General features: G+C 39.4%; 1 protein-coding gene across 4 annotated transcripts in view; it reads left to right on the top strand.

Moving 5' to 3' along the window:
- Positions 1-947: 947 nt before the first annotated feature.
- LOC115213852 (nuclear factor NF-kappa-B p105 subunit) overlaps positions 948-26,309 on the top strand; it is a 105,642-nt gene continuing 80,280 nt past the window's right edge. The window contains exons 1-3 of one of the 4 annotated variants that reach the window (XM_036505041.1): positions 948-1,410; positions 19,245-19,432; positions 25,842-25,981. In XM_036505041.1, coding sequence (XP_036360934.1) covers positions 19,291-19,432; positions 25,842-25,981 — 282 coding nt within the window. In that variant the 5' untranslated portion in view covers positions 948-1,410; positions 19,245-19,290. The remainder of the gene's footprint in view (positions 1,411-19,244; positions 19,433-25,841; positions 25,982-26,309) is intronic. The other 3 variants (XM_036505042.1, XM_029782791.2, XM_029782792.2) reach the window with 3 other exon arrangements.

Here is a 26,309-nt window from a genome sequence, read left to right as displayed (position 1 = left end):
CACAACGACGCACAAAAAATTCGCTGACCACGGGAGTCCATAAATGCAGCATTTCGACAGCGACCTGCTCAGAAACTAAATGGATGAATATATGGAAGCCCACACATGCAACCTTTTCGGCACGCACACACTTTTTGTCTCATCCCGACGTACAGACACGGCATGGTACTACTTGAGAAAAGTGGTCCCGATGCGCGCTCTCGCGTACTCGTGCCAGCTACTAACGACTAGTCTATCCTTACTTTGTGTAAAAAAATTATTTATTTTGTGTTTTATTTACTTTGCTAGGTAGTCGTTGTAGGATCGACTAGCTCGCGCGGATGCGCGACTGCGCGCACCGGGACCACTGTTCTCAAGTAGTACCCAGACATTTATTAGTTAAAAAATTCAAGAACGAACGTTTGCAATACACTCTAGGAGTTTATAAAATAAATTCTTTCTCGTATCTCCTTCTCCACATACATTCACAAAGATAAGAGTCACCCATGGAACGGTGTGTCCCACACCGACGTTTCTTTCCACGCTTTAAAAATGCCCAGGTACTCGGTATTACTTGAGAACAGTGGTCTCGGTGCGCGCACTCGTGTAGTCGCGTATCCGCGCTAGCTAGTCGTGACTAGTCGATCCTACAACGACAACCTAGCAAAGTAAATAAAACACAAAATAAATAATTTTTTTACACAAAGTAAGGATCGACCGGGACCACTGTTCTCAAGTAGTACCTTGCACTCCTTGTGCGCATGCAGCAGTTTTGGTTACTATAGAAACCGTTCTTCGTAATCAGCTATGGAAAACACGGTGCTCTTTCGTTTAATATGCTAACAAAACTTCACGGTGATGTATAAAATACTCGCTTCTGATTGGCTAAAATACCCAAATTTTAAAGGCTAATAACTTTTTAATGATGAATTTATAGGAAAATTTAACTTCATTTTCATAATTAGTATACAAAACTTAATCCACACACCAAATTTGAAAATAATTGGAACAAAATTGTGGACAGTGACGATAACCACAAAGATTCAAGGTTAAGTGAACCGAGCACCGATAACGCAGTCGATTGGCCGAGTTGTTAGAGCGGCGGTATTTCGGTTACATCTGTGTCCGAGTTCAAATCCACCCCAGCTCCTTTTTCTTTTTCAGATAAAAAGAATCTGTCAAGTGAGAAAGATGACTTAATCAATCTTTGCCCCGCTTTATATATTTATACATTGGTTTCTATAGTATTTTTGTTCCAGGTTTATTATTATAACATCTAAGTGAAGTAACCTCGATTTGGCCACCGGGATTTCCCCACGTCCCTAATTATACGCAGTATAAAAGGAAGTGTAAAACTTCAAAAACTTTATTCAGAATTCGTATTCATACATTTAAAAACATGGGATGACTTTAGTAACTTTTTTTTTAAAGGTAAGATATTTAGCGTTTTCACTGTAACATGAGTCGTATCTTTAATTATCTAATAATTTTTGATTGCATATAATTTATTTATAATTATTTGAATACGAGCACTTTCATTTGAGGAAGTTGATTCTACTTTTCTAAACAAATTTTTGGAAACCTCTCCCAAATACATTTGCGTTGGTACTTTTTCTCTCATGAACTTTTAAAGTACATTCTTAAAACCATACTTAAAAAAAACTGGGGAAAAATAATATTAAACAAAAATGTACCAAATGTTATTCCGATTTACTTTCCTCGTCTTCACGTAAAAACCTCTCGGGAGGACCAACGTTACAAACTATACGCTACAATCCCGAATGTTTACAAAAATTCTGAAATTTATAAAATATATAAACTGGTAATTAAGTCAGATTTAGCATATGTAATCACAGGTTCCTCGTTGAGTAGTAAGGTATTAATTATTTACACAACACCTGTGGAATATTCGAATGTTTCAAGAATTCTTAGGTGTGGTGTTTTATGTGAACAAAGCATAACCTAAAACAGTAATTAACTAACTTAGTATTTGTCACTAATGGAAAATAATAATTCATTTGAAAACTGGGTGACTGTTAGCTTGTTTCTATGTTTACGTGCGGCAGGAAAACCTCTTATTGTTTTTTTACATGGCCTTTAAGTGGAACTAGTGAAGTTATACAGGTTTTTTTCTGCTACCTCATGCTTCATACTGATATACAGGGTGTCCACAAAGTCTGGGTACATGGGAATTAACACATACTTTAAGAAATTATTATTTCTTATATTTAATTGTTTATGTTATGATTTTATTTACCCCATGTACCCAGACTTTGTGGACACTGTATACACTATCTATTTGCTGTTGAAAGTTTGTCAACCTGTAAAATGTAGGAAGTTCATTTTGCCCCGCCATAAATAAATATATCTATGTGTATGTGAGAGTATAAACATCCCTTAGAAAAAAGCTACTCGTATATTAGGTAGTATAGTAGGTATTCAAATAATAACGGTAATAATATATTACGTTTATTCTGTTGTGCCTGGGGAGAGTCATGTTATTTTTGGGCCTTATTATTTAACACTCACCGGTAAAATTTCCATTTTTTTCTTATTTTTATTGTCCTAAAATTTTCCTTGCGGCTTACAACCTTTTCAATAGTTAAATAATAAGGCACAAAAAGAAAATGATTCTCCCCAGACACAAGAGAATATGCTTCAACACACGAACTCGTATAAAGAATCTTGCAAACCAAATCCCAAAACGAAATATTACGTTTATATATTTGTTTTGCAAGATTCTTGATGTGAAATCGTGTGTTGAATCAGATGTTGTTGTATTTCGGAATGGTCATTTTGCCAGTTTAGCCAATAAAAACACACGCACTATATATTTGGTGTTAATTTGCTTCAGCGTTATTTATTTTTTACATTAATCTTAATCTTATTTCGGCCAGAGTTCTTTCGTCACACTCCTGTGACCGCATCAGTGGTCCTTTGCTTTCTTCTTTCTTATTTGTGCGTCTCTCCTTAATAACGGTCATAATATAAAAATATATAATTGGAACCCTGAGGTTGTGATGATAAATATAGTCATAGCACGGATTTATTTAATAAAATCTGAAGAACGTTTGGAAGGGAGATTTTATTTGTATTGAAAATTAATAAATAAGAGATTGCTGACATGAATTTAAGTGGAGGCGTTGGTCAGTGATAACCCACGACGTGAAAGGACAGGAGATTCACAGTTTGAGGACTTCCTTGATGGAGGTGCAACCAGCAACACAAACAAATGGTGACTAAAAGAACCTTGTAACTCCAGCACCTTATCTCTTTAATATACTTTTCAAGCTCTCACAGCCTTCGAAGCACTTTGTTGAATTGAGATCCGCAATCCGATTTGGATTTCAGTTTGTTCGATATCTTTACACAGAATCCATTGGAGCAAGTTGGAGTTTGGTTATTGTCTTGTGAAAATAAAACAAAAAGCTATTATTTTCAGTCTTGGGTCTAATTCATTATTGTGGCGAAGGTCGGTGAAGTAGCAGGAAATATTAGATTGTCGGTTTAGTTTGGTCTTATGTTCTGAGTTCGAATCACTCCGAGGTTTACTGTTCTCCAGAAATATTCACACGATTCGGCAATGTCTAGACAGGCGCGCCTCATCCTTTTATTTTTATTTTCAATAATCTCTTTGGATTCCTTTGTTTTCAATAATGATTTGCAATTTTGCAACAAGAGGAGGGGGTATAATTTAACCTCGCGCAACTTTTTGTTTTCACTTTTTCTTTCGAGAAATTTCTGGTAATTTCCACGTAAGGGGGGAAAAATGTATCTGCGCAAAGAAATTTTTATGTAACTGTAGCCTATCCACTCATGACTATCTTGACTTTAAGGAATAAATTTCTTTTTTCGAATTGTATCAGCAAAAAACATTACAATCGTGATTAACCCCAGCCGAACTCGGTGATTTTGGAAAAATTCCATTACTGGGTCCATTTATTATCGAAGAAAACGTTTTTGAAATGCATTTAAATTAAAAGAGCATTTTTCGTTTATGGGTGTTTTTAAATATATATTTTCGCAAAGATCTTCACCCGTTAACAAAAACAAAAAAAAAACCCAACTTGCTGGGTGTTATCAACTGTATAGAAAACGAATATGATAAAAAAATTTGCGCAAACAAACCTGGGGGTGGGGAGAGGACTTTCGGGAAATCCACAAGATCCGATTTTTCCGTCATAACTTTAGGGAAAATGGATATACTTTACTCTTTTACTTGTTTCAGTCATTTGACTGTGGCCATGCTAGAGCACCGCCTTTGGTCGAGCAAATCGACCCCAGGACTTATTCTTTGTAAGCCTAGTACTTATTCTATCGGGTCTCTTTTGCCGAACCGCTAAGTTACGGGGACGTAAACACACCAGCATCGGTTGGTGTGTTTACATCAACATCAAGGAATGTTGGGGGGACAAACAGACACACAAATATACACACACACACACACATACATATATACGACAGGCTTCTTTCAGTTTCCGTCTACCAAATCCACTCACAAGGCTTTGGTCGGCCTGAGGCTATAGTAGAAGACACTTGCCCAAGGTGCCACGCAGTGGGACTAAACCCGGAAACATGTGGTTGGTAAGCAAGCTACTTACCACACAGCCATATATTTTAAGGAATCCCACATTTTTGGTTATGGAGGATCTGATTCTGAAAAAAATTTTCAAAATATTTTTCAGTAATTTCCCGCAGTAATACGACAAATTAATTCACGTGAAATTAAAGAGTTTTTTTTCTTCTCTTTTTTTATAACTTTTTCCGAATTTTAAAACTTTTTCGAATTTTTTTTTTCAATCAATCTCCGTGGGGAAAATACAGAGATTAAGAATATGAAAAAAAATAAACACAAATTCAAATTTTTATTTCAGATTTTTTAATGAAAAATTCCGACCCAAATTTCCCGCCCTCTCCATCCCGCTGAAAAATGAAGAGGGAGAGTATTGAAATTTTGAAAATGCAATTTAAAAAAATTTTTTTTAGAATCGGATCCTCCATAACCAAAAACGTGGGATTCCGTAAAAAAAAAAAAAATATATATATATATATATATATAATATATATATATATATATATATATATGCATTTTCCCTAAAGTTATGACGGTAAAAATCGGATCCGTGAATTTTCTGAAAGTCCCCATCCCCCCAGGTTCGTTTACGCAATTTGTGTTTGTCATATTCTTTTTTTTTTTTTTGTTAACAGGTGAAGATCTTTATATTAATCCCTCTTAATCCATTTCTTTCTAAATGTACTAATATGTTAATCACATGAATAATCAACATGGATATCTCGTGTGGTAACAGTTGCTGTATTATTAAAATATTATCTAGTATTGACTTTCACTTTCTGATAGTCAAGAAGACATTCTTTTCAGTTTATTAGGGATGTAAATGCAATTAGAAATACAAAACATATTTATAAATATATTTCTAGTAGAAATGGGATGCGTTTATATCTAAAATGTATTTTCATATATATTGATAAACAGACACACCTCAAAAAGAACAGCAGCTATAAATCCCTAAACTATAACCAGTTCAAAAATGAATTATTTTTGTAAATTCTGAGCTTCTTGTTTGAAATATGAAAACCAGAAGACCTTTTTTTCTAAAGATATAATACTTAGAAGATATTAAGAGAGTGAGGTAAAAAAGGAAAAAAAAATCTACTCTTAAATGAATGTGAAAATTCTCGAAGATTCTGCTGTAAAGTTTGTTCCAGTTAATATTTGTTTGACATTTCATTGGCAGTAGCAGCAATAACAGCTGCTGGATTTGCTGCTGCTACTACTATTACTAACACCACTACTAACTACTGGAATGATGACGACATATCTTGTTGCTATTGCAAGACTAACAGTTCCATGTTCTGTTATTCTTGTAATGGTTTGAAATGAAAAATATCAAAATTAAGTCATAATCTTGTAAAATTAAAATTTTTATGAAGCTTTTTTTTTTTTTAATTAACTTTTTATTTCCAGTTTTACCTGTTATAATATGAAACAGCATGGCCAGGGGTCCATGAAGTTTTGTATAAAACAAATGGAGAACAGGACTTCTAAGTTTTTCATAAAGTCTCTATCGAAAGTTTTATATCATCTCATATTTATAGAAAGTTTGCTTTAAAAAAGAACAAATTTTATTCAAATTATTCAGAGACATTCTTTTCCATTCTGAGTTCAAATCCTACCAATGGCATTGCTAACTTTCTCAAATATTCTTGTCTTCACAGTCTGAAGTACAACATTTTCAAATCAAATATTTATCGATTTCATTTTGATTTTTGTACTTGAAAATATGGGTCATATGCATGCTCTAAGAATTTTCAATGTAACTGTGGCTTTCCAACCATGACCATCTCATTTTTTAGGAATCAGGAATGTTCTTTTTCAAATTGTTATCAGCAAAAGCTCTGACCAATAATACTAATCGTAACTATTAGGTGGCCAGTTGGCAGAGTCACAAGAACATTGAATAGATTGTGTTGCTGTAATTGTTTGGAGTTCAAATCTCACCAAGGTCCTGTACTGAGCTCAATTCTTCTCTTTCAGTCTTTCTTCTGAAAGAAATGTGCTTTGGTTGCACTCAGTCTAAAAATGCTAAAGACATATCACAGTAGTACCCCTAGGGCTTCAAAATGTCATTGAGAACACAAAAAATTTGCATCCATTCAATCCTCTTTTTCGTTTGCAATGGTGTTGGACAAATTACAAGCATTTACAACCATCTTAAATTTGTCTCTTATTCTGCTGCGAAGGAAATAAATAAACTTTTTCTCAATGTTTTCAATGGGAATGCTGTGATATTTTTTATATATTGAATTTGATATGAAGAGAATACATTGATATATAAAGACCCCAGATTTTGTTTTATTTAACTTTTTCTTGTATATTTTTCATTCTGATAATTCTATGCATTAAGTACAATTAAAAATGACCATGTTCGGGTGGGTCTGACAAAAACAAGCAAACAGATTTTAAAACTTGTTCATGATTTAACCCTTTTGTTACCATATTTATTTTGTGATGCTCTGTGTTTCTTTCAATTAATTTTATATATAACAAAGAATTTAGTAAAATAACTTAGTTATCATTAAGCAAGTGTTAAGAACATAAATTGTGACTAAGGTTTGGTGGAAGATTTTCATTCGAAACTTATGAAAGCAAGACATTTGTACTACAGAGCCAGAGGCGGTTTCAGCCGGGCTAGTATCAAAAGGGTTAATCACTGCAAATGCAGGTCACACATTTAAAAATTAGTTACTAGAAGCTTAATGTTTTATTTAAACTATGACCAAAAGAAACATACCTACTAAAAAATTTACAACTGTAGCTTTGTAAAAGAGAGGAAAATAAATGCTTATTTTTATTTTTTATTTTTAAACAATTTTTGTTTATGTCTAACATCTGTAGGGATAGGGAAAATTGTCAAACAACAAAGTGTAATTATGGCAAGCATTCTTTCAAAATTTGGATTTTATATTTTGTAGAATTAAGTGGGGGGGGGGATAACTAAAAATAGGAGGAAAGGTGAAAGACATTTCCCTCAAAATATTCATTTTATGACCTTTCAAATATGTAATGTATGCCTCTTAGTTTTGATATTGTGCAACAGTTGTGAATGAGTCACCATCATAGAAGCAATGTCATCTGTTTCCTGTCTTCCCTGAAAATCCATTCAACCATTGAAACAGCTTGCTTGGAAACAGGTGAGGGCTAGCAACAGGGAAAGTATTCTGCTGAAGGAAAAAAAAATCTGCCTTAATGAATTCCATCCAGTTCATGCAAGTATAGAAAAGAGAAGTTGACATGTAAAAAGCACCATCCGAACGTGGCAGATGCCAGCGCCGGTGACACATAAAAGCACCGACTGATCATAGCCGTTTGTTGGCATTAGGAAGGGCATCCAGCTGTAGAAACTCTGCCAGATGAGATTGGAGCCTGGTGCAGCCTACATGGCTTTCAGACCCCGGTCAAACCGTCCAACCCATGCTAGCATGGAAAACGGACGTTAAATGATGATGATGTTTGTGTTTGTATAACTTAGCTGCATAACTAAGTTTCATTGTGTCTATATTCCTGTCTGTGTATGTTGTTACCATCATCTTTAACATCTGGTTTGCATGCCGGCAAGGGCTGGACAGTTTGGCATAGTCCACATTGAAGGATATCTCCAACAACACCTTCTTTGGCAAGGTTTCTGTAGCTGGATACCCTTCTCAATACCAACTACTTTATAGAGTGTACTCAGTTTTTTCATGTTCCCAGGACTAATGATGATTGCCTTGCAAAGCTAAGTCCTTAATGTAGGTCCTATAACAGAGGGAATGGTAAGAGGATAGGGAGCATTGTAAAGAACAAGAGAGAGAGAGAAGAAAGGCATAGTTGAGAAAAAGTTGTTCTCCCTTCCTGTTACAATTTTTTTTCTATATATAACATGCTTATATCTTACTTGACAATTGGCACCAGTTTTTAATGTCAAGTAACACACATTAATTATATTGAAGTTGCTTGCACAACTTTTATAATATTATACTGCAAATTATAAACAAAATATTCCTGTTATTTTTGAATATTGTTCTATCAATCTATTGGATGTACATTTGTAAATATAATGATGCAGGTTAATAAGATATTTGAAAACTCAATTATGCTTTAGTGTGATCATTGTCTACATACACAACCTACCACCACATACTGTGAATAGTCTTTGAAGAATATATGGCTAATCATCTCACTAAAATTGGTGCAGTGACAGCAGTATGTTTGAACACAGCCTGAAAGTTTTGTAATTGTTATAACCAAAGCAGTAGAAGCGTGTAAGAAATATTACTGAATGAAGATACCGTTCTAACACCAAAATGACTTTTGGTTTGAAAGTTTTCTGCTCACCAATTGTAGGCTGATTCATAGCTGTTAAATTTAGAAGCATGGCTGTTTTGTTTTGACTTTGGGTTCACCAATTGCAGGTTTATTCAAACCTGGATAATCAATTATATAAGAATGTTCATAAGAGAAAAAAGGGCATCGTAGTGGCAATGCATACCTTGCACGCAGACAAAGATCAAATAGAATTTAATTTAATATGTTCTCAGATGGATTCATACTTCGACAAAATGATATCAAGAGTTATTTCTCCTGCATATGTAACAAAGAAGAAAAAATTTTGATTCACCTGTCCACATTTCTCTTCCATTTATCTTCTTACTTTGGGAATGAAGCAGTTGTTAAACCATTCAGTAAATATTTCTGCTGTCATCCATGATTTTTTATTGGCTCTCCAATGAACTGGTAATTTACTTAAGTCTACACCTTTCATTGCATGCAAACTAACTGATCTATTAATTAATAACGGCTTTAACAATCTCCTGAAGTGTTGCTACATAACAAAAAAGTTACACGGTCTTCAGCTGCCTTAAAAACACTGGCACTTTTCTCTGATTTTGCTATATATGTTCTGTTTGGCATCTTTTTCCAAAAAGACCAGTTTCATCTGTGTTGAAAACTTGGTCTGAAATATAACCACCTTCAATTAATTTGGTTAGTTATCCCCCCCCCCTCAAATAAAAACACACACTATATATTTTTTCTTCATTCGTTTATTCCTGTTCTTATTTTATTACTTTAACTCCTGTCCAATGTCTGGAAATCTTTTGCACACATCTATGACCTCTTCAGTGACACTTTTCGTTTTCATGTGTGTTCTTGTGATTTCTGGACATTGGACATGAGTTACAATAATAAAATAAGAACAGTAATAAACAAATTAAAAAAAATATATAGTGAGTGTGTTTATTTGGCAAAAAAAAGAATGACCATCCCAAAATACAACAATATCGGTTTCAACACACAATTTCACATCAGGAATCTTGCAACACAAATTGATAACCGTATATATATATATATATATATATATACTTACACACACACACACACACAACACACACACACACACACACACACAAAAGGTAGTATAAAAAAGTTTTCAGATGAGTTCTGAACATTCCGACAAATAGCAGCACATGGTTGCATGTGCTGTGAGAGCTTGCAGTGACATTCATGAGGCAGCTGTGTTTACTTTGCAAGTTGTGAAATTTATCTTTTTGCGATCACATGTATGCTGTAGCCTGCAATTTTTGCCATGGACAGGAACTGTGAAATTTTGTGTTAAACTTGGGAAGTCTGCTACAGCCATTGAGCATACTTTGGCAAGCTTACAACGACGAGGTAATGAGTTATACACAATGTTTTGAGTGTCATGGGCACTTCAAAAGGCATGACAATGTTGTAACTCAATCAAGAGCATACTCTCTTTTACTCTTTTACTTGTTTCAGTCATTTGACTGCGGCCATACTGGAGCACTGCCTTTAGTCGAACAAATCAACCCCAGAACTTATTATTTGTAAGCCCAGTACTTATTCTATCGGACTCTTTTGCTGAACTGCTAAGTGACGGGGACGTAAACACACCAGCATCGGTTGTCAAGCAATGCTAGGGGGACAAACACAGACACACAAACACACACACACACATACATATCTATATATACATATATACGACAGGCTTCTTTCAGTTTCTGTCTACCATATCCACTCACAAGGCATTGGTCAGCCCGGGGCTATAGCAGAAGACACTTGCCCAAGATGCCACGCAGTGGGACTGAACCTGGAACCATGTGGTTCATTAGCAAGCTACTTACCACACAGCCAGTCTTCTTTGTTTTTTTTTTTGGTGCCCATGGATTTGTGCATTGAGAATTCATCCTCCAGGGCCAGACCATCAATTGAGGGTTCTGCAACATTTGGAAGCATTTGAGGGATGACATTTAGTTGAAGTGACTGGATCTGTAGAATGTGAGGGATTGGATCCTTCACGATGACAGTGCACCATCACTGAGCTCTCCTCTCTTTTGAGTTTCTTGCCAAAGACAACATGGTATTGCTTCCGCACCTGCCCTATTCACTTGATTTAGTACCTGCAGACTTCCATCTCTTTCCCCAAGATGAAAATGCTACTCAAAGGTCACTGTTTTAACATGATTGTCAAGATGAAGAGCGACTTGCTTACGGAAAATGACTTCCAGGTCAGATTCCAGAAGTGGTAGGAATGCTGGGACCATTTCAAGGGAGATGATGTTACAACTTAAAGGGTAAAGTGAAGGCACATGGTTCAGTAGTTAGTCTCAGGCTAACAATCATGAGGCAGTGAGTTCCATTCCCGGACCGGGCTGCGTGTTGTGTTCTTGAGCAAGACACTTTATTTCACGTTGCTCCACTTCACTCAGCTGTAGCAATGAGTTGTGATGTCACTGATGCTAAGCTGTATTGGCCTCTGCTTTATCCTTGGATAGCATCAATGGCATCAAGAGAGGAGGAGGCTGGTATGCATAGGTGACTGCTGATCTTCCATAAACAATCTTGCCTGGACTTGTGCCTAGGAGCGGGGAATGTTCTAGGTGCAATCCCATGGTTATTCAGGACTGAAAATGGGGTTCTTCTCTTTAGATGTTAAAACTTAGGTAAATAAGTTATTTTATTTTTGTAATTAAACATAACTAGTCTGGGACCTTTTTGATATAACCTTTCATCCTGTGACACAAGTTTCTCTCCTCAAATGTCCCAGCCCCTCTCCTAATTCCTTGTTTTGTGAGTTACTTGGTGACCCTGAAAGTGCTGGTGCCATATAAAACATCTAGCCCACACTGTAAAGTGGTTGGCATTTGGAATGGCATCCGGCTGCAAAAATCATGCCAAAACTAACCTCGCCTGTGCTAGTGCTACATAAAAAGCCTTGAGTTCACTCTACAGAGTGGTTGGTGATAGGAAGGGTATCCAACTGTAAAAACCCTACCAAACCAGACACAGTAGCCTAGAGTAGTTTTTCTATCTGGCTGGCTCCTGTCAACCATCCTGCCCATGGAAGATGGATGTTAAATGATGATTATATATGGATCAAACAGTTTGATTCAAATTCATTGGTACTTTGAGTTTCAAGCCTGATGCTAATCTTCAGCCATTGGAATTTGAATGAGAGGTCGATAGGAGAAAGTCAATGTTTATTACTGGATGTTAGTTTGCGATTGGTCGAGAAAGGTCATGCAGTGTCACAGTTTGATGTGGGGGACAGGAAATTGGTTGCCTGATTAGTGGGGAAAGTAGGAAGAGGCAGTGGATATGCGAGTATATATGTGTATGTGTCTGTATTTATGCAAGTGTGTGTGTGTGCGTAGATGTACATTCACACCCACACACACGTACATGTATGCACATACACGTATACATGAACACATGCATGTATCCACTCGTGCACACACTTGCGCATACGTAAGTGTGTACATGCATGAACACATGTGCATGTGTATGCACACTAGTGTGTATATATCAACATGTATGCAGATGGTGTGGTAATGCACACTTGTGTGCACATATATAAACTCGTGTGGTTATGTACGAGTGAGAGTATGCAGGTAGAAGTGTTGGAGGTTGGTGATTTCTGTCCTGCTCATGGGTGTTAGTTGGTGATGAGGACCTTGGTGCAGGCTGTGCAGGGGAGCAGCTGGTACTAAAGAGGTATATCTGGGTTGTTGGCCAATGGCTTGAAATTTACCACAAGGGCACACCTCTGGTGACAGCAATAGGATAGATTGTATTTCTTGTTGATGGGTTGGTAGAGGATATGCAGTTTTTCGGTGGCAGAGCTGGCAATTAGGGGTACCAGGTGAATACGATGGTGCTCTGTGAACAATAGTCCACTTGATGCTGGGTGTTTTATATCTTGGAGTCTCCAGAGGAAGCACAATAGGGAAGTGGAGTTCTCTCTATCCCTGGGTATGAATGAGTGCATGTACTGGGAGTACTTTCCTTTAAAGTCATTGGTTGTCATATCTGTATGGTGCCTAGTGATGTCATCAGATGGTGTAAGGGTGGCTCTGTATACTACAGCTCTTAACAGACAGGATCCTTCTAGAGGGCAGGTAATGGGGTTTCAGAAGTTGCAGGTTGGGGTTTTTGTGGGTGCATTTTTACATCTGCTGATGCATATGATCTTAGATGCAATGTTGTCTAAGCAGGAATAGCTCACCTTGACATTATGGGGGTTGAAGAGTTTGTAATACTTATGGTCTCTGGAGAAATGTTTCTTATCTAATGACAGGAAGCACCTGGCTATGCTGGTAGAAACTTCTAGGTGTGGAGAGGGGGTTTGGGGAATGTCCACGTATGTAAGCTTCTCAGAAAATCCATTCTTAGCCAAAGCATCATTGTAACAGTGGATGAGAGTTTAGATACCTGTTTGCTAATGGCTGAAACCAGGTTTCTAAATTCAACCATGGGGGTGAGGGTAAGCTTTTGTGGATGTATACCATTTCTTCATTAGGCTTCCTGTAGGGGTAGTACTTGCCTGTGTTCAGGCCTAAAGTTATGTCCAACAAATCAGCCGCAGTCAGGTTGGTGGTAACTGTTATGGACAGGCTGAATTCTTTGAATATTTTTACCAAGTCCTTCCTAACCTGTCCAAGGAATTTGAATTGGACTGCTTGATCCACACATGTAACTCTCAGTAAATGTGTTGAGTGCCCTTCTTTCGTTTGTCTGCTACTTTATATATATATATATATATACATACATACATATATATATATATTATATATATATATATATATATATATATATATTATATATATATATATAAATATATAAAGTATAAAGTGTGTGTTTGTCCTCCCTACCACTTGATAACTGCTGTCAGTTTGTTTATGTCCCCCATAACTTAATGGTTCAGCAAAAGAGACAGATAGAACAAGTACCTCACTTTAAATAAAAGTACCGGAGTTGATTTGTTTGACAAAACCATTCGAGGTGGTTCTTCAGCATGGCTGCAGTCCTCTGACTGAAACAGTCAGCAGCTGTGTATTTCCATGTCTTACGAGGCCAATAGAATGTGTTGCAGAAAGTGTTATGGAAAATGCATGTACGTACAAAATATTTACGAGTAGATAACTGATAGCAAGTAAAGATAGATGTCGATAATGATTTTAAACTGATAGATATTCTGTTGAAGCAGATAGAATCCTGATCATTGCTTAAATGACAGAGTGAGAGGGAGAAAAGGGACAATTGTATATTCTGTTGATTAACTAGACAATAAAAAAAAAAGAACAATATAGAGCAACAGACAACTATTTTCTGATTGGCTAAAATTATACTCATAATAAAAGAAACTAAACAGTCATCATCATCATCATCATCATTGTTTAACGTCCACTTTCCATGCTGGCATGGGTTGGACGATTTGATTGAGGACTGGTGAACCAGATGGCTGTACCAGGCTCCAATCTTGATCTGGCATTTGGATGTCCTTCCTAATACCAACCACTCCGAGAGTTAGGAAGGGCATCCAGCTGTAGAAACTCTGCCAGATCAAGGTTGGAGTCTGGTGTGGCCATCTGGTTCGCTAGTCCTCAGTCAAATTGTTGAACCCATCAGCATAAAGTTGTTAGGCATACAAAAATTATATAAGCTGTAAATTCAGATGCACAAAACAACTGGACAACCAAACTTTATATGATAAAGTGTAGTAATGATGTAGATATTAAATCACAATGTGGTTGCATTGCAGATTTGAATCTGTCCTGGAAATACATATTCGAAATGATATACATTGCAAAAATACCAAGAACATTAACCCTTTCATTACCATATTTCTGTTGAGATGCTCTGTGTTTCTTTCAATTAATTTTAAATATAACAAAGAATTTAGTAAAATAGCGTAGTCATCATTAAGCTAGTGTTAGGAACATAAATTGTGACTAAGGTTTGGTGGAAGATTTCAATTCAGATCTTTTGAAAACAAGACATTTGTATTACAGAACCAGAGGCGGTTTCAGGTGGGTTGGTATCAAAAGGATTAATCAAAATTATGAAGTACATGCATGACTGAATGTTTAAGAAGTTTGTTTTCCAACCATGAGATTTCTGGTTCAGTTTCATTGCATGGAGAATTACAGCACATCTTAAGCACAGTATTTTAAACCTTTGCATGGAAAAATTAACATCAGAGGCTGATGATGAGGATGGTTCCAAACAGACAATTTTTCTGTAAGTTTTAGTTTTCATACTGCTAGTGAATTTCCAATCAAATATGTTAAAAAAAATTTAATGGGTATTTATTGGAGGTGGTGGTGGGAGAAACTGTAGTTTAAATGGCACAGTAAATTTTTATGGAATTTTGTTATGTGACCAAGCACTTTCGATAATACCATAATAGTTGGATTTTGCAAAAATGCAGAGAAGGTGGATTCAGAAACAACAAGGTCAGTTTTTTAGTATGACAGATTATGATGGATGAGATATGCAAAACCATTTAGTTCAGAAAGTCGGGTTTTAATTTTCACGAAAATTTGAGTAAAATGCCACCAATAACTTTGAATTTCTGTATGAAACTTGCTGTTATTTTCATCATCATCAGTATTATTATCATTAGTTTTAGTGGCCCATTTTTTTCCAACCATGGGTTGAGTGAATCTGCATACAGTATGTAGTCACCTTCGATCCTTTATGAAGTCTGGGAGATCTCTCATCCTAAGGCCTGGTATCATCATGCCATTTCTTGTCTTTATTTGTCTTTCTCAAGCATAGATTTCTTCCACTGTCTGTGCATGACAGTTTATCTTAGCATTTCTTCCATTTGTGTCAGTTGTCCATCATATCAGCTTCTCCATTAATTTATATTTTTAACATCCTGTTGCACTTGTTGCACACTTGTGCTCTGCTTTTCATGCAACTTAATGTTGTACTAATATCAAATCATACTCAACAAATTTCTTTCTCTAGCCTTTACAGATCTTTTGTATTTCATGTCCATATCCTATTACCATACATTATCATACTTGTTCCACTTGTCTCATACTGAGAAATTCTTGTTTGATTAAAGAGATAACAGCTCCCTAAAATTCTTTCAGCCTTTCCTTATGTGCATGCTGACCATTTCTAGGCATAGCTGTGTGGTTTTGAGATTCACTTCTCAACCACATAATTTTGGGTTCAGTCCCATGGGAGAGCACTTTTATGATAGCTACAGACTGAACAGGTAGAGCATTCAGTTGTAAAAAGTCGGCCTTACAAAAATATCATCTGACCCATACAAATATGGAAAATGGGGCATTAAAATGATGATTATGTAACAAAAATGACCTAGACCTATATATCTAGTGAATCAGTTGAGCATTTTATGGACTACCTTTTATGGGAACTCTTGCTGCTAAATATTCCTGTACATTTTGTGTTTTAAGTCCTAGTTCACTGTTTATTTGCCTGAAAAAGTAAAATAAAATATAGATGGAATTTTATGTGTAGTTTTAGTGACAGTGGAAGTGAGTTTTATTGGCTATGAAACCATGGCAATTTCAGCAGTTTGTAAAGTGGGATTGATCTAGTTCTGATGGGCTTTATTTGGATTCAATTTTTACAGGTTTTTCTCAAGAATAGTTCCAAATACTCTGGGCCTTTTATTAAAACCCAAACCTCTCAGGTTAGCACAGGGTTATTTAGAAAATAAAATTTGCCAACAGAACTCAGTTTCTACCAATTTCTGCTCCACTGAACTTGTGGATGTATCTAATAAATAGACAATACATTTAACCCTTTTGTTACCATATTTCTGATGAGATGCTCTTTGTTTCTTTCAATTAATTTTAAATATAACAAAGAATTTAGTAAAATAACTTAGTTATCATTCAGCTAGTGTTAGGAACATAAATTGTGACTAAGGTTTGGTGGAAGATATAATTCAGAACTTTTGAAAATAAGAGGCGGTTTCAGGCAGGTTGGAATCAAAAGGGTTAACAAGGGAGGCATTCTGATCTTAGATCGAGGGGTCTGTTTGAAAAATATAATGCTGTCTCCACCCAATGCCAGTAAAACTAGCAATAAGCTTGCAACTTGTTCTGAGAGGTGCAGGGTGGAAGTACAAAGGATACATGTTTTGGGACCCTGAAGTGGGTCCATGAGGGGACTACCATCAAGGATTGGGAACTGAAATGTCACAACCCTTATGGGTGAAAAGCAGAAACTAATGGAGGAGGCCAAACACTGCTGGCTAGCTATAGTTGGTGTCTTCTGTACAAGGTTCTGAGGCTCTGGTACCAAGGATTTGGATGGAGAGCAGAAACTCCACTATTCAGGTGTGGTGCCAACTATGTCTGTACAGATGGGAATGGAGATACTCACAAGTCCCTGGCTGTTCGATTGTGTTACGGAGTGGATCCCACTAGGTGGGAAGGTTTGTCTTCTGAACCTTAGGCTGAAGGAAGAACTGTGTTTGTTGCCAGTATATGCACCAAACAGTGAGGTCAGATACAAATCTTCCCTTGACAAGGTCACTGCAGACATAGTTAAGACCAAGTCATTTGTCCGACAAGGAGACTTCAGTGTACATGTTGGCACCAATCACCAGACGTAGAAAGGAGTGATTGGTAGGAATGGTGATCCTTGGTGCAAATAGAGAGACTTTACCAGACTTCTGCGCTGGAAATGGGTTCTCCATTATGAACACAATCTCCTAGTACAGAGATATCCATAGGTATGCCTGGTATAGGGATACTTTGGGACAGAGGTCAATGATAGATTTTGTTATTGTCTCCAATTTCTTTGTCTCTGTGCTGAATGTACACATAAAGAAAGTGGCAAAGCTATCAACTGATCACTACCTGGTTGTCTGCAACCAACAACTATCTACTATGTACCACAGAAAGAACTCCCAAAACTTGTAAGCCCAGTGCAGGATAAAGTGGGAAGCCCCCTGGTAGATGGAATCAGAAACAATTGCATCCAAATTCAGAGAACTTCCTGAACAAACTGAGGATGTCGAATCAGAATGGAGATTTTGTTCAGCAGTTTCTTTTTCGGCTGTAAAGTGCTGTGGATGAATGTGGTTTGGTTGGCACCAGGTAGCAAAAGAATCCCCTGGTTTAAGCAGGAAGTTAAATATACCATTCATGCAGAGAAGGAGGTTTACTAGGCTTGGCTTGGAAATGAACCTCCTGTTTTGTGCAGGCAGTGCACTGAGCTGCAAAAAGTTGCAGAAACTGTAAAAACGTCTGAGGCTAAACTGAAGGAGGACTTTGAAGTCAAGCTGGACTCTGACTTTAGATTGACCAATAAATTATTCTGGCTGACCATCTGCTGACTTCATAACAAGAAGGAGGCTAAACTGGATGCTAGAATGGCAGATGCTGGCACAGTAATACACCAGCTCCAGCTTTTGATCCTCAGGAGAGGTTGGTAAAAAGGCCAAACTTGCTATCTTCAATTCAGTTGTTGTGACTATCCTCACCTATGGTCGTGAATGTTGGGTAATAACTGAAAAAGTATGATCACAAATACAGGCAGCTGAGGTCTTCAAGGTCTCTGAAGTAACACGACTTGACAGGATGCTTAACTTGGAGATCAGGGAGTCTCTCTGGGTCAAGCCACAACTTGACAACATTGAGAGATCATGGCTCCAGTACTATGGACAGGTGTTAAGAAAGTCACAAGAAAGAATTGCAAGACTGATTCTTTTAGCCAATCCAATGGTCAAGAGACCTACAAGATGATTGGTTAATATGAATAGTCTCAGTTGGTTGTGCTTTGGGAATCCAGCTGGAAAATTTAACAGTTGCTTCTGATAGAACCCTACAGAGGAGATGCCTGTGGACTCAGCTTCCACATTCCTCTCAGGAATAGTGGATAGAATAATGCACATGCATGTGCAATTCACTTGCAACTCGCAAGGAATACTCTTTTACTCTTTTACTTGTTTCAGTCATTTGACTGAGGCCATGCTGGAGCACTGCCTTTAGTCGAGCAAATCGACCCCGGGACTTAGTCTTTGTAAGCCCAGTACTTATTCTATCGGTCTCTTTTGCCGAACCGCTAAGTGACGGGGACGTAAACACACCAGCATCGGTTGCCAAGCAATGCTAGGGGGACAAACACAGACACACAAACACACACACATACATATATATATATATACATATATACGACAGGCTTCTTTCAGTTTCCATTTACCAAATCCACTCACAAGGCATTGGTCGGCCCGGGGCTATAGCAGAAGACACTTGCCCAAGATGCCACGCAGTGGGACTGAACCCGGAACCATGTGGTTGGTTAGCAAGCTACTTACCACACAGCCACTAGTTTATTTTCATTACTTTGTAGTTGTTTTTCCAAATGCTTATATGTTATTGTTTTATATATGTATATATTTTTGTTTTTTTAGATTTTCCCAACTTCAGCTGATAATCGTCGTTGTGTGAAATTTAAATATGGATGATTGTTTATCTTCAAGAAGTGACTCTGAGGAGTCTATAGAATTGACTAATGAGCATGTAAAACAAATTTTCAGTTCTCTAACAAGTGAGAACAGTACTAGTCTTCTTCAAAGTAATGATATAACAAAGGCATCAGGTAAGTTTATATGTAAATTTTAATTTAATGCTGTTTCAGTTGCGTTCACTGAGTATTTTACAACTTAACAAACTTTCAGAAATACCTAGAGAGGTATTATTCACTCATCGTTTAACGTCTGCTTTCCATGCTAGCATGGGTTGGACGATTTTGACTGAGGGCTGGTGAACCAGATGGCTGCACCAGGCTCCGATATTGGTCTGGCAGAGTTTCTACAGCTGGATGCCCTTCTTAGCGCCAACCACCCCGAGAGTGTAGTGGGTGTTTTTTACGTGCCTCTGGCACAGGGGCCAGTCAGGTGGTACTGGCAATGACCTCGCTCGAATCCTTTTATACATGCCACCGGCACAGGTGCCAGTGAAGTGACATTGGTAACGATCCTGTCTGTTATATATCAACACGTGAATTTCATCTAGCCAAGTGTCAAACAGGTACATGGCATTGACAAGCCCCCAAGTAGGGCTAAATGTGTCTGTTATTCTTGTGAGGTACAGCTGCAATGATATTCATTTTACTCTGGTATATACTGTGTTTTTAACATGTCTATAAAGAGATTTTCTCTTAGTCAAACACCTTAGCAGCCTACTTACCTTTCAGTGGTGTACATATATTTAGTATGATACACAAATGACTATACACACAGAGGCACCTTCCCTGAAACCCTTCCTGCAGTTGTAGAAGTCTGTTGACCTGCAATTTCTTTGTTAAATGACCTCTCTTCCTGACAGATTTGATGAACAGTCTGACTTGTGCACAAACCAACCTGTGGTCTGTGTACCAGTGTGCACTAGGCATGACTCTGACATTGAGCATGATCTTTATATCCATCTATTGCACCAATATGTAGTGAAGCAGGGGCCAGTGTTTCAACCAAAAGTGTCTCCAAGTTGTCTTGAACTGTGCTCTCTACTAAAACGGGATATTGGTAATGACGAAACCATGTTCTGCACGGAATCCATTCAACATTTACTCATTGTTGTTGCAATTGCCAATGCCATGTTGACTGAGTCTGCCTGGCCATATGGTGTGGTTTCTGCTGACCTTTGAGTTAAAGTCACCCATAAGGAAGATTCTGTCTTTTGCTGTTGTCTTTTGGTTGAGAGAACTCAATTCACTTTATAGCTGGATTAGCTTGAAGGGTGGAAGCATAGATGCTGATGATGCTTGCATAATAGCCATCTTGTAGAGAAAGTTAAATGCTGTTTCAGTTGCGTTCACTGAGTTTTTTACAACTTGGCAAATTTTCAGCAATACCTAGAGAGGTATTATTCACTGTCTGTTATATATCAACACATGAATTTCATCTAGACAAGTGTCAAACAAGTACATGGCATTGACAAGCCCCCAAATAGATGTACTGAGAATGACCAATGTGGAAACTCTCATGCCTGGAGAAAATGGTGTTCTTTATTGTAAAGCCAACTCCAGACTGTCTTCAGTTGTTCTTAGCTTGTCTGGACAGTACAGCATGTAGCCTACTCTTTGTTCTATTAGTGATCACTCCCCTGTGGTTCACTGAGAACTGCAAACCTAGTCCTCTTGCAGTAAGTGCTAAATGCTTCTGGGTTGGTCACTGTTAGTGGAGTCCTGCAAGGTGGACATACACATTCCAGCATGTTGTATATTTGTGTGTGTGTGTGTGTGTGTATATATTTTTATGCCGCACGCAAGCCTACGATGCCACCATGGGCCCTCACACAAACAGCCCGTGGACATAATGTTATTTTGCTCGTCTTCATTTTTTTTCGTTCGTATCAATATCATATATATATATATTATATATATATATATACATATATTATATATATATATATATATATATATAATATATATAATTTTAATCCAAACGGGAAACAAAAAAACAACAACAACAGGAACAATTACAGTATTATTATTAATAGGCGCTCAGGAAATGGAAGCAGGGAGGTATGACGTTTCGAGCGGAGCTCTTCGTCGGAAACATAAAGAAGGAAGAGAGAGGAAAGAAAGATCCCAGAGCGGGCAACAGGGAGGAAAGAGAAAAAAGACGACTGGTGTTTACGAGTTGCACATGGTGAAAGGCGGATGTTGACGATAACAAGAGCAAAGTGGGTTTTTAAAGGCAAAAGAGTGGAGAAGGTTGGTAACGCAACAGATGTGTGTGTATGTGTGAGTGTGTGCTGTGTGTGTGTGTATGTGTGTGTGTGAGAGCGAGATGAAAAAACAAAAAAATATGTGTGTGTTAGTGTGTGCGTCTGTGTGTAGGCGTGTGAGGTAGGGCGAGACTACTGGTCAGCTAGCAGACAAGGTCAGTAGTAAGAAAAAGAAGGAAGGAGGAAGGGAGGTCAGTAGTAAGAAAAAGAAGGAAGGAGGAAGGGAGGGAGGGGAAAGGGTGGGGGCGTATGTAGCGTGCCAGCGTGTTGAGTAGTAGTGTGTGTGTGTGTCCAGTGTCGTGGTGGTATTAATGGCGAGTAGATTGAATGTGTGTAAGAGTGATGTATATATATAGGCAATGTGTGTATATGTGTGCGCGTGTGTGTAACAAAAAAGGGGGGGGTTAAGAAAAAAGGACTCCAGCTGAGGGGAAGATGGAAGAGTGGTCCCGCGGAGACGGGCGTGGGAAAAACCCAACGACATGCGACGGTCCCAGGAACGGGCGGGAGGTCTCGTCGGGTCCAAGAGCGAGGTGTATGCGTGCGCGAACCGGCGCAAGCGCGTATGTGCGCGCGCCTGCGAGTATGCGCGTAAGTATGTATGTGTGTGGATGTGTGAGTGTGTCTGTGTGTATGTCTGGGTGGCAGTGTGTCCGATGAATGTATGTGAGTATGTGTGTGTATGTATGTGTGTGCATAGATGTATGTCCGTGTGTGTGTGTGTGTGTATGTCTGTGAGTGTGTATGTATGTACGTGTGGGTGTGGGGAAGTGTGTGTATGTGCATGTGTGTGCGCGTACATACAGGTGTGTGAGTGAGTGTGTGGTGTGTATGTATGTGTGAGTGTGTATGTATGTGTGTGTAGGATGCATGTATGTGTATGGGTGTATGTATGCGTGTGTGTATGTATGTATGTGTACGTGCGTGTATGCGTGTAGGTGTGCGCGTGTGCATGCATGCATGCATGTGCGTATGTGTGTGTGTGTGTGCATGTGTGTGGGTATATATGTATGTGCGTATATGTGTGTGTATGTGCGTACATGTGTGTGTGTTGTATGCATGTGTGTGTATGTAGGTGTGTAGGCGTGTGTGTATAGGTGTATGTATGTAAGTATGTATGGGTGTGTCCGTGTATGTGTGTGTATGTATGTGTGTGTATGTAGGTGTGTGGGCGTGTGTGTATGTAGGTGTGTGGGCGTGTGTATATAGGTGTATGTGTGTATGTCTGGGTGTGTCCGTGCATGTTTGTGTGTGTGTGTGTATGCATGTGTATGTAGGTGTGTGTGTACGTGTGTAATGTATGTGTGTATGCGTGCGTGTGTGTATGTAGGTGCGTGTGTATGTGTGTGGGAGTGTAGGTGTGTGTGCGTGTGCGTGTTTATGTTGGTGTGTGCGTATGTGAGTGTGAGTGTATGGGTGTTTGTCATGCATGTGTGTGCGCGTGCAGGTGAGTGTGTGTGTAAGTATGTGTGTGTGTATGTTTGTGTGAGTGTGTATGTGTGTATGTCTGTGTGTATGTATGTGCGTATAGGAGTATGTGTGTATGTATGTATATGGGTGTATGTATGTTGTGTGTGTGTGTGCATGTGTATAAGTATATGTGTGTGTGCGTATGTGTGTATATGTGTATGTGTGTGTGTTTATGTATGTGTGTATGTATGTGTGTAGGCGTGTGTGTGTAGATGTATGTATGTAGGTGTGTGTGTCCGTGTGTGTTTGTGTGTGTGGTGTAGGTAGATGTGTGTGTCTGAGTGAGGGTATGGCTGTGTAGGTGTGTGTGTGTGTATGAATGTAAGTGTATGTGTATACAAGTGTAATGATGTATGTAGGTGTGTGTGTGTGTGTGTGTATGTGTACGTGTGCGTGTGTATGTGTGTGTGTGTATGCGTGTGAGTGTGAGTGTATGGGTGTATGTCTGTGTGTGTGTATGTCTGAAGTAGGTATGTATGTGTATGTATGTATGTGTGTGTGTGTGCAGGTATGTGTGTGTATGTGTGTGTGTGAGTAGGTGTGCGTGTATGTATGTGGGTAGGGATGCATGCGAGTGTGTGGGTATGTATGCATACATACGCACGCGCACATCCGAAGCAAGCCCACACACACGAAGCGCGCTCACGCACACAACGCACAAGCAGTACAACGCAAGCCCAAGGGGCCGACCAAGCCCCCAGCGCGCGCCAAGGCGCGCGAGCGCAAAGGCCCTCGAACGCCCCGCTACGCGGGAACCGAGGATCCATCAGCCAAAACCGGAAAGCAGAAAAGAGGGGGGGCTGCCTGGATGCAAAAAGGTGTATGTGTGTGTGCATTCAGTGTAAGGGTGTGCATGTGTGGGTATGTATGTATGTATGTGCCTACATGTATGTTTGCATGTGTGTGTGTGAAGTATGTACGTGCGGTGGTGTGTGTGTGAGTGTGTGTGTATGTATGTGCGTATGTATGTGTGTGTGTATGTGTGTATGTGTGGTCTGTGTGTGTGTGTGTGTGTGTGCGTATGTATGTATGTTGTGTTGTGTATTGCATGTTGGTTTGTATGTTAGTGTGTGCTAGTATGTCTGTAAGTGTGTGTGATTAAATGTGTGAATGTATGTACGTAGATGGGTCTACGTATGTGTGTGTGTGAACAGGCGTGTGGGAGGTAGGTGGTTGGGTGTGTGTGGGAGGTAGGTGGGTGGGTGTGGGGTGTGTGGTGGGGGTAGGTGGGTGGGTGGGTGTGGGTGGTGGTCCAAACAAAAAAAAAAAAAAAAACCGGATCTCAAGAGGAGGGGGCTGTGTTAAGTCCGTGTGGGGTGGTAGTTTGTAGGGTGAAGATGTAGCGTTGCTCCAAGTGGAGCCTGGAAAGTGGGCGACCTTGGTGGGGGGCGAGACCAAACACTGAGATGTCATCTAGGGAATGGCCGGCCGAGCGGAAGTGGCGTGCGACGGGAGAAAGAGAGTTTAGGCGAACGTCCCTCAAGTGCTCAGTGAAACGGTCGGACAACCGGCGTCCCGTCTGTCCTACATACAGCATCCCGCATAGGTTGCATTTAATGCAGTAAATAAGGCCAGACGAGGTGCACGTAAAAGAGTGCCTAATGCGTACAGTGTGCAGGTTGGAGCCGGTGACAGCGGTGGTGTTGGTGATGAAGGGGCAAGTGTTGCAGCGGGATCTAGAGCAAGGGAATGATCCGTGTGGGGCTGAGGGGGAAGGAGAGAGGGTGCTGTGGACCAGGAGGTCACGCAGATTGCGGGCTCGTTTGAAAGAGGACAGGGGTAGGTTAGGGAAAATGGGGCGGGTGGTGGGATCAAGCTGGAGGCGACGGAAGGCACGTAGTATCTTGCGACGAAGGGGTAGGGTAGAGGGGTGGAAAAGGAGGGGGAAGGGGGTGCGGTTGGGGGGTGGGCGGGGGGAAGGAGACAGGGCGGTAGTGCGGTCGATGCGACAGGCGCGGGTGAGGGCATCAGAGAGGAGTATGGGTGGGTAACCTCGGAGTCTGAACATGCGGGCCAGGTATTGAGATTGGGTCTCGAAATCCTGGTCGCGGCTGCACAAACGTCGGAGGCGGAGGAACTGGGAGTAGGGGATGGCTCGTTTGGTGTGGAAGGGGTGGGAGGAAGAGAAGTTGAGATAGAGGTGGGAATTTGAATGAAATTGGTTTTGTAGTTCTCGAGCTTTAGTGATGCACACATACAGACACAGACAGACACATATCCTCAATTTTATATATATAGATACTTGCTCAAGGTGCTACAGTGTGACTGAACCTGGAACCATGTTGTTGGGAAGGAAGCTCCTCACCACACAGCCACACCTGCACCTATATATATCATCATCATCGTTTAACATCCGTTCTCCATGCTAGCATGGGTTGGATGGTTCGACTGGGGATTTGGGAAGCCAGAAGGCTGCTCCAGTCTGATCTGGCAGAGTTTCTACAGCTGGATGCCCTTCCTAACGCCAACCACTCCGTGAGTGTAGTGGGTAATTTTTACGTGCCACCGACACAGGTGCCAGGCAAGGCTGGCAATGGCCACGATCAAATTAGTGCTTTTTATGTGCCACCGGCAGGGAAGCCAGTCAAGGCAGCGCTGGGATCGGCCATGTTTGGATGGTGCTTTTCACGTTCCACCGGCCCAGGGATCACAACTACAGTTTCCATTGATTTTTGATGTTGGTGTACTTGACTCAGTAGATCTCCTCAAGCACAGGTTTGAAACAGTGTTTCTTTACTTGCTACCTGCACACACACACACACACACACACACATATATATATATTATTTTTTTATTCACTTTTGCAGAAACAACCCCCAAATTAGTTTTCATTGAACAACCACAGTCACGTGGATTCAGATTTCGATACAAGTGTGAAGGACCATCTCATGGAGGTTTGCAAGGTGCCCATAGCCAAAAGTCTAAAAGGACTTATCCAACAGTACAAGTAAGTAAATATCTCCTCCTCCTCTCTTAGAATAAGTCTTAAATGAACTTTATTGAGATGATTGATACCTTTGCACTATTTGCTCCAACGAAAGCTAATTTTTGCTTTATCATCATTTAATGTCTGTTTTCCGTGTTGGCAGGGTTGATAGGATGTAACATGTTGGAAGGCTGTATCAAGCGCCAATACCTGTTTTAACATGCTTTCTACAACTGGATCCCCTCCCTAATGTCAACCACATTACATTGCATGCTGGATGCTTTTTTTCATCACGCTGGCATGATGAAAAGGCTTTCTCCATGTCAACAAAAACCAAGTACAGAGGTTT

Source organism: Octopus sinensis, linkage group LG7 (genome assembly GCF_006345805.1).
Source record: "Octopus sinensis linkage group LG7, ASM634580v1, whole genome shotgun sequence".
Taxonomy (NCBI): Eukaryota; Metazoa; Mollusca; class Cephalopoda; order Octopoda; family Octopodidae; genus Octopus; species Octopus sinensis.
This window is presented reverse-complemented; position numbering and strand designations above follow the sequence as displayed.